The sequence below is a fragment of the Nymphaea colorata genome, chromosome 9 (assembly GCF_008831285.2).
Source record: "Nymphaea colorata isolate Beijing-Zhang1983 chromosome 9, ASM883128v2, whole genome shotgun sequence".
In the NCBI taxonomy this organism is placed as follows: Eukaryota; Viridiplantae; Streptophyta; class Magnoliopsida; order Nymphaeales; family Nymphaeaceae; genus Nymphaea; species Nymphaea colorata.
The window spans coordinates 11531691-11546676 of record NC_045146.1 but is presented as its reverse complement, the minus strand read 5'-3'; the positions used below and the strand labels follow the sequence as shown (position 1 = coordinate 11546676).

Below are 14986 nucleotides of genomic sequence, written 5' to 3'. Positions count from 1 at the left end.
TTGAGAAATTGTCGATATTTATGATACTAATCTCAAATGGGTTTTACACATGGAACCTCAACACTTTAGATGCTTTGTTCCACAAAAAGTAAAAGCTAAACGAACGTCATCTTGTTTGAATGTAGTCTTACTCCAAAAAAACCTGATGAGTTAGGCTACTTATTGATCAAAGTTGAACTGGTTTCTAATGGAGAAAGATCCTAAAACAATAGAATGTCATAATGCTCTCAGTGACTTAGATGTAAAATATGTAAAAATAACTTGTAGTAGAGTTTTGTTATACTATATCAAGACTAACATTAGTAAGTTTTTTTTTTTTTTTTTAAACAAATATATATTTGAAACTAATTCTCTTTCGTCGTAGATGCCATTTATAGGTCATGAGGCACCATCGCCTCTCATGAACAAAAGTGGCGATCCCCTGCTATCGACACGATTCCTCTGCTTCCTCGCTTTAGCAACTACCTGGAAGGAGGCAGTGTTTCTATCCCCTTCTTTCAACCATCTCATTCTAGCTCTTCAACAAATTTCTTCCAATGATAAAATTCTGTTGAGTTCCATTCTTATGCTTTCTTCTTCTTCTTCTTCTTCTGACGTCTCAACAGCCTTTTGAACTGCATCAGGCCTTTGGTGCATCTCTTGAATTTTGACATTCAGAATCTCCACTGTTTCATCTCTTTAAGCCTCTGATCAGCTCATTCAGCCATTCATACTTGAGTTACATGCCCACCACCCTTATCGTGTTGTCCCATTCCTTCAATTTAAGCAGACCAGTGAGCCACCATCTCCGTCTGGCCTAGTTCACCCTTTCCACCTTATCTGCAGACCATTTCGGGAGATTCATTCGCCTCCTGCGCATTAGAGTCCATTCCCATCAAAGGTAATTGCCCTCCTCGCGGGGTTCATCATCATCATCACCAGCTTAGCAGTAAAGAACTTAACTACTGTTTTGAACATCAAAAAATGAGTTTTTGACATAAAACATGGACTTCAAACACTTTCAATATGCTGTTTCGAAACTTCAAGCTTAGGCTTATGACTTTGGCTTGCACAAAGTGTGATGCTCATGAGAATTGAAGAGTCATTGGGTTAGGTCCTGTTTATATGTCACCTTCTTTGGTTCAAACAGCTAGAATTTTCGATGTAAATTCCTGGATTTAAGACGGCAAATTCACTTGAAAAAAAGGGATCTGTTTTAATGGATGGATGAAGTACCCCATGTTGGATCCAATCAAATTCGTTATGGAGTTCTTTTATATTTAATTAGTTTAATGTCAGGATTATATTTATATGGTTACATTAACCACTAACCCCCACCACACCTTTTCAAAAAAAAAAAAAAAAAGTGAAGGACCCTTTGATTGATTTCTCTAAGAACTATGATTGCTTAATAATTGACCTATCAAAAAGAGAGTGTCGGCGAGAACGATCATGCATTATATATATATATATATATATATATATATATATATATATATATATATATATATATATATATATATATATATATGGGAAAGGAGAGTGGGTAAAAACCTCACCGCTTTGGTTAATAAACAAAAATCAGATTTACTTTTTTTTTTTTTTTGACAATCTAACCTTATGGATATGATCTTAAGAGCTATTTGACAAGAAAAAGATATTAAGTTAGTTGTTTTCTTACTTAATTAATATTTTTTTCATAATAACAAAGAAATGCTCCTATGACATCAAAATTTTGATAGTAGAAATATCATTTTTTTTTTTTACAAAAATGACTTGAACTAAGCTATGATTTAATATTAAATTCGTGCTTGTAAACACATAAGAAGGTTCACATTTTATTTAAAATACATTTTAACATGAATTTAAGAGGTCTGGTTTTTATCCCTTACTCAATTGATCTGGTATGTATCCTGAGAAAAATAGCTCCAAGACTCCTGGCACCCAGTCATCCATAACTTAAACAGCAAAAGAAATTTAAGGTTCCCTATATGAGATGCAACCCATAAAGAAGATGAAGATTTTGATGAGGTTTTAATGAATACATTTAATGTCTTTCACCCATTACATTTATTAGTCTGTCTACCTGATGAGGATAAGTTTTAAAAGATACAGGTGAGAGAGGAGACTGCCATTTCAACGCTTCACAACATCAAAGAAAAACTGACAGAAACCACAACTGTAGATATATATACACTGTAGAAAAGATCATAAAAAAAGAAAAAACGAAATACTCGAGTCAAACTTTCGTCTAGCTCTTAGCTTCAGTGCATCCTTCACACTTTCAGGTTCGATTATCGGGAATCCATCATTCGCGAGACCCATTATTTGAACAAACTGTGGACCGAAGAGATCCTCGTTGCATGTCCAAAAACTTTAGTTGAGCTTCGACAAGATTCATTATTCTCTCTAATCTGCAAAGATTCAAAATCTACAGATCTAAGTAATCTCAGATCTAAAATCCGATTCTGTGAGACACCACCTTAGCGATTTCATCTGATCTCAGATATGATATCAGATGCGAGGCATTTCTCCTTGCTGGTTTCTTCTGTCCAAAGTCACGCTCACTTTCCAAGCGTCCAACAACAAAAAAATTCCTTGCCAACGCCGTACATAGTGAGGGATTGGCAGAAAAAAGATTGCGGAAAGTTGGAAGTTGAAAACTTTGAAGCTGACCTCGCAAGTAATGCTTTCTGCCGTGTTTCACAAGATGCGGCGTTCTTCCACTAATTTGGAGAGGTGACAAGGAATCCATTTCTTGTGTGGCGCCCGCCATCAACGCGATATGAATGGAAAGTGTCCAGAATGATTCGAATTCAACTCCAAGAGAAAGTTCAACAAAAGAAAAGAAGCAACTCTTGTCGGCTCAAGAGACAAGGAGCAACTCTTGCCGGTTGAGACTCCCCATGATATTATTCTTGTCGAAGCTCAACTAAAGTTTTTCCCGTTTCTGCTAAAATTCAGTATATCAAAATGGGCGCTCATATAATACAGATCCAATCTGCGGGTATTACGGACAATAATAAAGAGGATAAAGAATTAAAAATAATAAAGAGGTTTTTTTTTTTAATTATTTTGACAAGGACGAACACACTTTATTTATATACAGAAAACATCGAAAAAAAGAAGGTAAATACGGTCGAAAGTGGGTGGGGATGTACGCCGGACACGTTTTATAGGACCTCCGTTGGATTCCGACTCTCAAGGCTAAAATGTCGGTTCGGGACGGAGGTCGGATATGATCCGATCCAGTTATAAGGCCTCCGATCCGATGGACCGATCAACGGCTTCCCCTTCCCACCTAACTGGGCTGCGTCAAGCACCGAACCTTCTTAGAATGATCAACGCGCGAGAAAGAAAGAGAGACGGAGGAGGAGGAGGAGGAGAGATCTCTTTTCTTTTTCGCGAAGCTCCCCTCGTTAAATTAGGCCTTTGAGGATCTCTCTCTCTCTCTCTCTCTTTCTCGCTCGCTGTGAGATCGATCATTCATGGCGACGATGGCTAACAGCAATATTAATGCCAAATTGGTAATTTTCTTCCATTTTTCCATGTTTCGGCTTTGTTGCTAATCTCGTGTTCTTCATCGTTTTCCTCGATTCTGTCTTCCTTTATTTTCTTGCGGAAGAATTTTTGAGTTTGGGTTTTTGGGATGATTTTTTTCTGAACGTTAGGTGCTTCTTGGGGATATGGGAGCGGGGAAATCGAGTCTCGTGCTCAGATTCGTAAAGGGTCAATTTTTCGAGTTTCAGGTGAGGAATTTCCACCCACATTCTTCTTCTTCTTTGTTTCTTGTTTGGGGCTTCTTCGATTGTTTGGTTGAGTCTGTCGACTTGGTGGAATGGTGTTTTGATTTGTTGGTGCATGTGATCGGTTTTAGGAGTCGACGATCGGCGCGGCCTTTTTTTCGCAGACTTTGGCGGTGAACGATAGGACGATCAAATTCGAGATTTGGGATACGGCGGGCCAAGAGAGGTACCACAGTTTGGCTCCCATGTATTATAGGGGAGCGGCTGCCGCTATTATCGTCTTCGATATCACGAATCCGGTATTGCTCTGTCGATCTTCTTTCACTCTTTTTTTGTTCCTTATTCTGTGATATTATTTCTTGTTCTATATCTGGAACTGAGATCGCTTTTGATTAATCATTTTTTTTTTTATATCGGCTGTAAATTCTTTTCGTTTCGTGGATTTTCCATTTAAAGGTGGATTAAGAAATTTCTTCTTTTTCCTTTTTCCGTGTGTATTAATTCTATGCCTAGTTATTTTACATTAGGAAACAGGGAGGTAAATGGACAGGATGCTTGCCGTTTGCAAGTTGATTCATGTTTGTTGCACTTTCACTCGATTGAAGCATTAGCCCAAGGTGGGAGAAAACACAAAAGAATAGGATAAGGAGAGGAGCTGAGCTGAGCTCCCTTTTGTTTTGACCAATGTTGCCGAAGCCTCTTAAAGTGAAGAAAATAAATCCAAATCGTTATCGAGTCATTCTCTAGCAACCGATCTGCTTAAACTTTGTTGTCTGATGCATGTAGTTTGTACAGATATGGCCACTCTTTCATGCTTGTTACCTAAAGTTAATGGCCTATTATTTATATGGGTGCAAATTTATTGTGGAGTTCCTGAAGGATCGCTTACTGAAGAAAGCTAAACCTAGTTTGAATCAGTTTGGTGGATTTACATATGGAAAATTGAGAAACATGTGGAAAATTGAAAAATGTGTGTGAATATTCTGGTTAATTCCGATGGCAATTCTCTTGATAATATCCAGGAATTGTACTCTTATGAGATGATAGGGTGGAGAAAACCATAACTGAGAAATTTTCTCAATTGTGGAAATCAAATTTTAGGTTTCTTTATCATTTAGCAGCTGGAAATTAATTCAGTGTAAATCCTTTCTTATCTGGAGAATGCAAAACGTATTTTCTCAGCCGAAGTGATTTACAAATTTATAGATATACATTTTATTTGCTTTCGTTTACCCACTTCTGACTTCCTCCTACTTATGATGGTAGACAGTTAAATCATGGTGTTATGAATTGTATATCTTAAAGAGTTCCATTGAAATTTATCACCTGTCTGCATGTGGCTAAGCCTTTGGGCAGCATAGGTTTATATGCATAACTTGTATTATTCAGGCATCTGATTTTAGCTTCTCTAGTTGTCGTGCTTGTTCAAGCTCTATTGGACTCATACAGGATATGCGCTGATGTTCCATAAAACATCTCCACATGTAAATCTGTGCATTTGGATTACTACTAACTCCTTTCCTTGGAGTTTAGAATACCCTGAATCTTTCAGTGAATGCAGCTGTCAACCAAGTTATATTGCTTGCTTTTGTGTTGCTGCTTTCTGGCCTTTCAGCTTTTCTTTCCTAGGTGGTAAAAGTTTGTTGAGCTATCTTTGTCAAGATGTTGGTGCTTGTTCTTGTTCACCTAGTGAGCTTTCAAAATTGGTGATTTAGTGTGCCACTTAAATTAGGCTTTGTTGTAACTTCAGTATGATGTATTTCATTTTCTCTCGTTTGCCCTTGCATGATATTCATGCTTGCACAGTTCCTGTACTTCACGGAAATATGGTCTATTTTGATATTAACTTGCTTTTAATTTTCTTTACCCTTATTTGGTTTTTAAAGGTATTTTAGTTTTTGTTTTAATTTGCATTCTTTTTTCCTTTCTGCCTCTAATCTTAGTGTCTTGTCTTCACAGGATTCATTTTCACGAGCAAAGAAGTGGGTACAGGAACTGCAGAAACAAGGTTTCGTAACTCTTTGAACTTTAGCTTTTGATATTAGAAACATCTTGTTGTGCTGTCATTTGAAATTCTTAGAATAAGAAGTTGATGTCCTTTCAGCTTTTCATGAACTTGAAATGATAGAATCTTCGTCTATCTTACCACTTTGACATAGTTTTATTTAACAATTATTTGTGGAAGAGAGGACATGTTATGGACAGAAGGGGCCATTTGGCAACGGTAACACATTGTTAGTCTGCTTGAAGGTTCAGCTTGCAAGGACATGAACTCATTTTGTTAGGCAATGGAAAAGTGGCTTTTCTTTTGAATTTAACATCAAAAAGCATATCAGTCAGAATGTTATTAAAGACCAGTAGTAATATGCTTTATACTTTTATTGTATTTATTGTGACCAGTCTCTGAAATATTGTGTCCACACATGGTGCTTGGCATCAAGGATGTCTAAGACTAACCACAGTCACATGTCCCTGTGGCATGGTATTTACCTACTGTTGTATGACTCTTCTGTATATTTGATTTTAGTTTGAATTTTCCAATCTAATGGTGTATCTTAGATTTGTTAAATCCGATTTCCACTTGGACACAATATTTACATGGTCTTTCTCCAGGTAATCCTAACATGGTGATGGCTCTTGCTGGAAACAAGGCTGATTTGGCTGATAAAAGAAAAGTGACACAAGAGGCAAGTAGCACTTGTTTTGCTATGAACTGCTGATTTTTGTATGGTTCTTTTTTTTTTTTTTTTTTTTTTTTGATCTGGCAGTGATGATTATGAAGAGCTAGATGATTAGAAGACGAGTAGATAATGTGATTTTTGTTTATACATGCAGAATTGGTCCCTTCAAGGGAGAAGCCTACGTGGTCATTTTTATGTGCTTACGTACTAAGCCCTGCTGTCTAATCAAACATATTTTATTAGGCTAGTAGCGGATATTGATGATTATAATGTACTAAAACCATCGACATGGCAAATGGAGATTACTATGAAGGAATTATATATTATCAATCTATTCTAGTAGTAATGCAGTTTTCAATTGGTTACCTCTAATATTCTTGTCTCCATCATGTATCCCGTGGGAAATCATGGATAATGGATATCCTTTTAATTTTTTGTTTTGTTGCACGTGTTATATATGAGGTGTATGTTTCTAGAGTAGTCTGTCTGTACTTCTTGCTTTAACTGATGCTGTTTTAATTTATTTGGTGTTTTATGCAGGAAGCTAGGGCATATGCTGAGGAAAATGGACTTTTCTTCATTGAAACATCTGCAAAAGCCGCTACTAATGTGAATGAAATTTTTCATGAAATAGGTAACACTAACACTTATTTGCTCAAAGATTCAATATTTTCTTTTTGTTATGTAGGTCGTTTAGCTGAGCTACTGGAAATGAAAGCTAGCCCCAGATTGTGTGGTTTCTGTGTGATGCTCCTTTCCTTAAACACATGATAATAGTCACTCTTGTTATCTTTATAGCCTCCACTTGTTTAACTGCTTAATAATGTTCTAGGAAATATATGTTTCCTGAATTTACTTGCTGTCAGCAAATCATGGTTAACCATTTGAGTTATATCGTCCAAATACTACGATCTACTGCTATAATAATGTAGGCACTGGCCTTGTGGTTGCATGTAACATTTAATATTTGCCCATTTCACTGTCTGCTTTTATTGCTGAAAAATCAATTCATGTTCCAGGTTATTTTATATGAGCTAGCTGGATGCACTTGTTTTCATTCTATTTATTCATGTGCAAATTTACCAGTTAATTGGCTTAACTTATTTATGTTTTGGTGTGTGTTACTGTGAAATGCTGGATTGGTCACTGCATTGTGAAATTGCATCATCTTCCAGGTTTGGTTAATTACTTCTAAACCTGTACATGATGAAGGTTTTCTTCCACAACCATATTCTTCCTGTGAACTTTTCCAAAAATTACTTGACAATGCATGTCCCATGTGATCTTCAATGCATCTTTGACAGCTTGAGAATAGATCCATCGAAGTCCTTGGTTGTATTCTATTTGGGTTTTTCCAGTTTTACATGTTATGTTCTCTAATGATTTGGTTTCACAAATCCCGGAAGGTGCATTTCTTTCACCGCGCCAATAGTATGCAGTTCAATATCTAGCCCTTTCGAGTTGCATCAGTCGCCATTTTAGTACGTCTGTTGAATTTCTTTTATAGTTGCTTACTAGATGTTTAAAATGTTGATGAATACAGCAAAAAGGTTGCCACGTGCTCAACCTGCACAAAATGCAGCTGGAATGGTTCTTGTTGACAGACCAGCCGAGCAGGCTAGAACCGGAACTTGTTGTTCCTAAGCAGTCTCGAGAATCCGGTATCCTGTCCCCACTTTGTTGTTTATGATTAAAATGCATGTTCGTTTGTTAGCTAGATGTGCAGACCATCTGACCGTTTGATGCATTGATGAAGCTAGTGAAGGGCGGAAGGGTAGATGGTCTCTGGAGAGTGCTGGTGGCAGGCCCATTGGGACGGCTTGGTGGATTTCAAGACTCCTTGCTAGCTACACGTTCACTGAGTTGGAATTTGGAAGCTTGTAGAAGTCAAAATTCTGTAAATAAATTCATCTACTAATAACAAATATTTCGGTATTAGTTTTTTATTCTTATACCAAGTGGTTTGTTTCTAGTTTACCAGCAAAAACCTGAAATTTCCTAGATAAAGGTTGACTGGTTTGTATGTTGACTGCGATGAAATATAAGATAATTGTAGGTTCCTGCGGCTATGTGTTTTGTTGGGGGCGTTTCATGGCCTAAAATTTTGATTCGAGAATTTAAATTTTAGGAACAAAATTCCACCTCAAACTGGAATTGGAATGATCATTTCAGTTTTAGTTTATAGTTTGGAATTTTGATTTTAGAATTGAAAATGAAGTGTTTGATAAAACATGAATTAAAATTCTAGAACATTCTAGGTTTAGTTTTTTTTTTTTTGTGATGGTGTGGAATTTTGAGTCTAAAATTGAAAATAACCTGTTTGGTAAAACATGAATTAAAATTTCAGAATTAATCAATTAAAAATCATCATAAAATGTGCCCTACGGTGAGGGAAAAAAATTTAAAATTTTGAAATCATAATTTCATCTTTGGGACATTTGACGGTCTTGAGTTATGCTTCTAGAATTAAAATTCTAGAAACAAAATTTAATTCTAGAAACAAAATTTCACCTCCAACTGGAATTAGAATGAAGATTGCAGTTCTAGTTTTTCTTTGTATTTCATAGTCTCATTTGAAATTACTGTATTTGATAAAACTTGAATTAAGCTTCTAAAATTAATTAATTAATTAAAACCATCATAGCATGTGCTTTAAAGAGAAATGAAAGAAACTTAGAATTTTGGAATCATAATTCCACCTCATAGAATCACAATTCTGAAATTTTGATTCAAGAAGAACCTATAATTCTGAAATCAAAATTATTTGTTTAATGACACAAATCTCATTTCATCAAAATGGGAATTTTAATTCTATAAGTTCACAATTCTAACCTCATCAAACAGTCGTTCAGATTAAAATCACAATTTTGGAATTTTGATTTAAGAATGTGCCTATAATTCTTTGTTGATTACGCGATTCTCATTTCATCAAAAATGAAGATTATAATTCTAAAATTTCCCGATTATGCTTCATCAAACATCCAGTTAAGTTGGCTTTATGGTATCCATCGCATCGGCGATGGTTTTCACACCTTTCTTTATGGTGTGCGGGTATCCTGAAAAAAATAGTACGATCGAAGCTATAACCATTGTAGAGCGGATGAAAAATTTTCTGGATACTTTCACCAAATTTCATCAGTCTACCATGCAATGCTGAAAATTTTCGATTCCAGCCGAGATTTTCTTCTTGCTAAACAGTCCCTTCTAAGAGCGTGTTTTCTCAGCTGAGGTGCAAAACACTCGTTCTTAAGCGGCCAGCAAGTTCAATTCCAACGACGCTTTTCCTTCAAGAAACTGAAGCGAGCGAGAGGAGGGGAGGGAGAGTGAGACGTGAAGAATCTTACAAAGGAAGCAATATCCCACCTGAACCTTGGCATCAAGGGCAGCGACGATGACTTCTTGCCGTTGCCGTTCAGATCAGCCACGATCGACGGGCAGAGTTAGTCTGGTTCATACTTGATCCCGTAGTCATCGGCTGGATGGTACCTAGTGAGACGTCGTCTTTGTAGAATAAATTACACCCAAAAAAAAAAAATTGTTGAAATGGGTGGTCGCCGTCGACAGCATGTCACCGGCGGCACCATTACTCTTGGCTGCTCCACTTGCTTTGAGAAGAGTCATGCTCAAGTTGCAAATATTCTTTTATCTTTGCGCTTGGGGCAACGACTGCAACTAGTAAGGTAAAAAAACTGAGGTGTGTGAATTGCTGGTTGGGTTTTTTGTTCTAGTGATCTCCTTTATTCACCAACCCCCACTCATTCAAAAGGCACATATTATATTTCGGCTCATTAAGAGGTGTAAATTCTAATTCAGTTCAAAAAAAAGGTTGCAGTTTAAATGCCATTTTTGAAAAGCTGGATGTTAACAAGAAACTTCAGATTTTGGTTTTACTTTTTTTGCATATTGGGTTTATAGCTATTCAATACGTTTGAAAAGAAAACCAGAAGCAAAACGCTCCGGAATCGGCCGGGTCTCAGACTAACCTTACCCATTTCTGAAAAGTCAAAGCTCATTGTTGTCATGCATACGGTCCTTCCCCAATTCAAATTCGTGCCATCCGGTTGAATTTGAACGTCCAACGGCCACTTCTTCGGTAACCTACATATATCACAGAGATAGAGAGAGAGAGATTCTTCCCACATTTCTTCCATTCCGACATCTTTAGACGTTTTCCTCATCATTTCGCTCTTTCTTTGGTTCAGAAATCTCTAGGATTTCTCTTCCGGAGTCTCTTCCCGGGTCCCGCTGAGGGGGAGAGAGACTCTTGATGACCTCGTGGGGATCGTCCTCCAGTCTTTTAATTGCTCATCTTGGGGTTTCCTTTTCCGATCTCGGAACACCAGAATAAGGTTTCTGGCTTATTGGATTACTATCGTGGAGTTCGTCCTTTCGCTCCTAGGGAATTCAGTTCTTTCCGGGGGTTTCTTTCCTTCGTTTTCTTGGTTTCGGATTTCGAGTGCCTCCGTGAACGTAGTTCTAGTGCCATCTTTTCTAAAAAATCTTTAAATATGAAGGAGATGGGTCTCTCTCTAGAATTGGAGAATTACATTCAGAACTCGATCGAGAACGCGGTCGGGCTTCCAGTATCTGAGAACACACTGCAGTCGAAGCTCTTTGCGATGGAAGAGTCGAGAAGGGTGCTTCAGGGTCAGATTTTTTCGTTGCAGGATCTAGTAAACGATCAAAATGAGAAGATTGAGAGAGCTAAGGCAAGCCATAGTTCTAGTTCACCGTTATACACATTTTCTTCTTCTTCGTTGTTGCTTTTCTTTCTTCACCCACTTAAATTTGTCCATTAATCAATTTATCTTTCCCTTCTTTCGATTTCCATTTATTTTACCATCTCTCTGTTTTCCAAACTGCATTATTTATCGCTTTGTTATGTTTTGATTTCTTGTTTTTTCCGTATCTTTTGCTCCTTTTGTTTCTTTGTCTTTTCCCCTGCAAATAATTTGTCCTTCAAAATTCTGTTAAGTTTCAAAGAGTTTTCTTCCATTTACTGTTTGACTTCTTTTACGAAGATTTTTTCCTTGTCCGGTATGTGACTTGTGTACCTTATAGTTCTGTTGTCCGTTCAAGAATGGGAGCATTTAACACGAGTAATCTCTTGTTTACAGTTTGAAGCTGCCATGAATGCACAAGCATTGAGAAAATCAATCGAGCAAAATCAGCAGTTGAATGCGGAGATCAATGACTTAACAGCGCAGATTGAAAGGCTGAACAAGGAATGTTCACTCTATGACAAAGACAGAGAGGCACTCATGGAATTTGGTAATGATGCTGATGAGCGAGCAAGAGAAGCAGAGATTCGAGCTCTGGAGGCAGAGGATGCATTCAGGAGATTATCAGAAGAACTAAACCAATCAAAGCGGGAAATTGAAATACTCACTGTGTGTTCCAGACTATCTAATTATTTATGTTCTTCCTTTTTATCTTTCATTTTCTTGGTGTATGGAAAACGTACTTGAATCGTCTCATTTACGTATGCAGCTACGCACTAATGAATTGTGTTCCTACGAAATTTTCTCTCTTAGTGGAAATTGAGAATCAACTGTTATCTTTTTACCACTTGCAGGTCCAGAGAACTAGGCTAACTGATGAGCTGACGTTACTACAGCACAAGATTTTTGGACTTGGAAAAGAAAGGGAAGACGGAAATCTCATTTGCAGTCAATGTGCACGGTTAAAGGTACACGGGAAATTGCATTTCCTAGTATCCAGAATTGTGGCTTTGAGGTTTTCTTTTCTTGGCGTAGAATCGCCATATGTAAATTTGAGTCTTTTTTTGCCTAGAACCATAATATGTGAATTCATATTTATCTGTTTTTGGCTTGAGTGGTCATGTATGAACGTGAATTTTTGTGAATTTACTGTATTTGACTAGAACTGTCATATGTGAACTCGATTTCTTTTCTGTCTAGAGCCCCAATACGTGAACTGAAGTATGTATGTTGAACTGAAGTATGTATGTTTCTTCTGTCTACAACAACTGTTTTTTGATTTGATAATCCTAGGCAATTCTGCATAATTAAAATGAAGTTTCAATCACTTTTTTCCCTTCACAAGTTTTTTATGTCTAGAGTCCCATATATGAACCTGAGAATCCTAGCAATTCTACACGGTTTAAGTGAAATTTCAATAACATATTTTCCTCTATACTTTTTTCTTGCAAAGTGTAGCTTGATTATACTTTAGAGATTGATATCAGAATTTGTTTGAAACATAAGCATAACATATAGCATGTGAGTGATAATACCTTTCGATGATTCACTCACAAAGCACGCTCTATTATTGTCAAAGGATGATGGACATTCAAGTGACATAAGTCCGAATGAGGATCTGCTCACTTCTTTGGTTGAGTCAACTCTTGGCAAAGGATATCGGTCCCAACAAGAACTGGAAGAAGCTGTGGAAAAAGGGCTCAGCTTTTTGGAGGCACATGCAGGAGAAGAGCCACACTGGAGGTTGATCCAAATCTGGGAAAAGTGAGCCATCTCATTCTACATTATTATGTACTGATTTTTCTGCATATGTAAAATTCTGCTTTTGCAACCTTCAGGAATTTGAGATATTTTTAATGTAGTACTCTAGCCTCACAGGAATTCCTCATAGCAGTATATTTTCTATAGATTTACGCTTTGCAGTTCAATATTTTTTTATCTTTCCAGGCTAAGACCATCAATTAGATGCATACTAGCATTGGCTGCAGAAGTTGAATCCCTTCGTGAAGACAAAGAGCACCTAAGAATTAACCTTCACAGAGCAGAAGGAGAGGTATGGATCTCTCTCTCTCTCTCTCTCTCTCTCTCTCTCTCTCTCTTTCTCGTCAGCTATGCTTGTTCTATTGTCTAGTGACAAAGTTCGAATGTTCAGGTGTCGGTGTTATTTGAAGAGAATAAGCTTCTAGATGAGGAAAACAAGAGGTTATTAAGGCGATGCTACAGGGAAAGAAACCAACAGGGTTCTCCATCCAGCCATTCCTCTAAAGTAAGGATGGTTTTGCACCTGCGGAACTTTGGTTTTCTAATCAATATTATGTGCAGTAATCAGAAAGGAAGCACCAGAATTATCTAATTAGCTGCCTAGACATTCCTCTTGTGTTTGTTAAGATTGTGCACAAGCTTCATTTTTCAATATTTTTGTTTGATCTATGAGCTAAAGCCTGGATATTTGAGAAATCTCAAATACTATGGCAATGAAAATAGAAACCTACATGAACTTACAATTGCTAACTGAATGATTTGAATCAACAAAAAAGTGTTGGGTGACCCGTCATATCATGGTATAACATGGAAGAATGTGCCCCTTTCCTTCTTCGTTGTAAATGTTAGTATGAAATCCTAGGTTAATTCTTCACCTTTTGGAGCATGTGTGTGGACAGAAGCTGTTTTTGCAGTCAAGCATCGCCACAACTTCTGTGTCTTCCCCATTGGAGATATTGAGATCTTTTATGACTTACAATTGAAAATAGCAGCATATGAGTAGGCCAGATTTCCATCAAGTCCGGCCTACGATCTTGCATGTCTCTAATGGGTGGAGTCCAATTTCCAACTTATGATGGCTATTCACTGAGAAAATATTCTTCTGAGGTTAAGTTGCATCCAGTTTCTATCTGCATTTCCTTCACATGTATTGTCCCTGGTGTTAGTTCAACTTGTGTCCTGACGTACTTTATAATGGTACATATCATCATATGTTGTCCTAAATTCCTAATGATAAAACTAAATTTTGATACTGTTTTTACACTTCTGCTGTTGCAGAGCAAGAGGAAAGCCAGCCCAAGAATGAACAATGCTGCTGAAAGAGCTGCAGACGCTGAAGGACCTGATTCACCTAGATGGCCTCTTTCACCATTGGAATCTAACGGTGTTCATTTGTCCAGGAATTGTAACTACAAGTAGGCCAGTTCACTGTCTTCATACTCTGTTCTACTGACTTGAGAATGTGTTACTGCATGTTGTAACCCTCAAAACCAAACTCAGCAGAGTCTTCAATGGAGATTAATTTTTTTCTCTGTTTGGTCCACTTGCATTTTATGTGTGCGTGACACCGAGAGAGAAAGAGAGAGAGTTGTATGTAAGGAGACCACTGGTATTGGCACCTTATCCTAATAAAAAGAAATACATGTCAAAACAAGATCCAGAATGGGTTTCTGCAAATCCAAATTAATCTCCAAATTTATTTATATATTAACCGATTGTGGGGATGTAATACCTGAGCTTCTGACATTTACATAGTGAAAGTACAAAATCAAATAAATTTTGATGCAATGAAATCAAGTCCACCTGATGGGCGACGCTTTGAATGTCGACATGCTAATCAAGGGAACATGCGTCCCTTGGTGTAGTTCCACGCCAGTTATTGAGTAACCAGGTTTCAATATTATCAATTGTTAGCACGTTTAACATTCAGAATATGGTCACCAATCACCACCCACTCAGTCCTTAAGGCGGTAGGTCCAACTACCTCATAATACACATACGAAGGTCTATAATTTCACATGTTTCCCTCAGATGTAGGGTGACGAAACACATTCAGGTTCAGTCAGAATCGAATGTGGTACAATAGAAAATGGAAAAA

The 14986-nt window shown here is 37.3% G+C and overlaps 2 protein-coding genes across 5 annotated transcripts; both read left to right on the top strand.

Annotated features, from left to right (window-relative positions):
• Window positions 1–3301: 3301 nt before the first annotated feature.
• Window positions 3302–8475, top strand: LOC116261289 (ras-related protein RHN1-like). 3 transcript variants are annotated; one of them, XM_050079718.1, is made up of 8 exons: window positions 3302–3506; window positions 3651–3728; window positions 3857–4024; window positions 5685–5733; window positions 6339–6416; window positions 6951–7040; window positions 7950–8067; window positions 8163–8475. In XM_050079718.1, the coding sequence occupies exons 1-7, from the start codon at window positions 3468–3470 to the stop codon at window positions 8048–8050; spliced, it is 603 nt and encodes a 200-aa protein (XP_049935675.1). In that variant the 5' UTR covers window positions 3302–3467; the 3' UTR covers window positions 8051–8067; window positions 8163–8475. The 3 variants fall into 3 exon arrangements, with proteins under 3 accessions (XP_049935675.1, XP_031495846.1, XP_031495845.1); XM_031639986.2 differs by having other exon boundaries at window positions 3303–3506; window positions 6339–6412; window positions 6947–7040; window positions 8167–8475; XM_031639985.2 differs by having other exon boundaries at window positions 3303–3506; window positions 6339–6412; window positions 6947–7040.
• Window positions 8476–9932: 1457 nt separating this feature from the next.
• LOC116261183 (uncharacterized) lies at window positions 9933–14420 on the top strand. 2 transcript variants are annotated; one of them, XM_050079668.1, is made up of 7 exons: window positions 9933–10086; window positions 11524–11796; window positions 11982–12095; window positions 12707–12891; window positions 13075–13180; window positions 13280–13393; window positions 14167–14420. In XM_050079668.1, exons 2-7 carry the CDS (start codon window positions 11536–11538, stop codon window positions 14305–14307), a joined length of 921 nt encoding a protein of 306 aa, XP_049935625.1. In that variant the 5' UTR covers window positions 9933–10086; window positions 11524–11535; the 3' UTR covers window positions 14308–14420. The 2 variants fall into 2 exon arrangements, with proteins under 2 accessions (XP_049935625.1, XP_031495675.1); XM_031639815.2 differs by lacking the exon at window positions 9933–10086 and adding an exon at window positions 10549–11115.
• Window positions 14421–14986: the final 566 nt, after the last annotated feature.

What these genes read in the sequence shown, in the direction of transcription:
- LOC116261289 (XM_050079718.1), top strand. Translation starts at nt 3,468, where the DNA reads ATGGCGACGATGGCTAACAGCAATATTAATGCCAAATTG. An exon ending in ACAGGAACTGCAGAAACAAG is followed by an intron (nt 5,734 to 6,338) that starts GTTTCGTAACTC and finishes GTCTTTCTCCAG; the next exon opens with GTAATCCTAACATGGTGATG. An exon ending in TGAAATTTTTCATGAAATAG is followed by an intron (nt 7,041 to 7,949) that starts GTAACACTAACA and finishes TGATGAATACAG; the next exon opens with CAAAAAGGTTGCCACGTGCT.
- LOC116261183 (XM_031639815.2), top strand. Translation starts at nt 10,915, where the DNA reads ATGAAGGAGATGGGTCTCTCTCTAGAATTGGAGAATTACATTCAGAAC. An exon ending in AGAAGATTGAGAGAGCTAAG is followed by an intron (nt 11,116 to 11,523) that starts GCAAGCCATAGT and finishes TCTTGTTTACAG; the next exon opens with TTTGAAGCTGCCATGAATGC. An exon ending in CATCCAGCCATTCCTCTAAA is followed by an intron (nt 13,394 to 14,166) that starts GTAAGGATGGTT and finishes CTGCTGTTGCAG; the next exon opens with AGCAAGAGGAAAGCCAGCCC.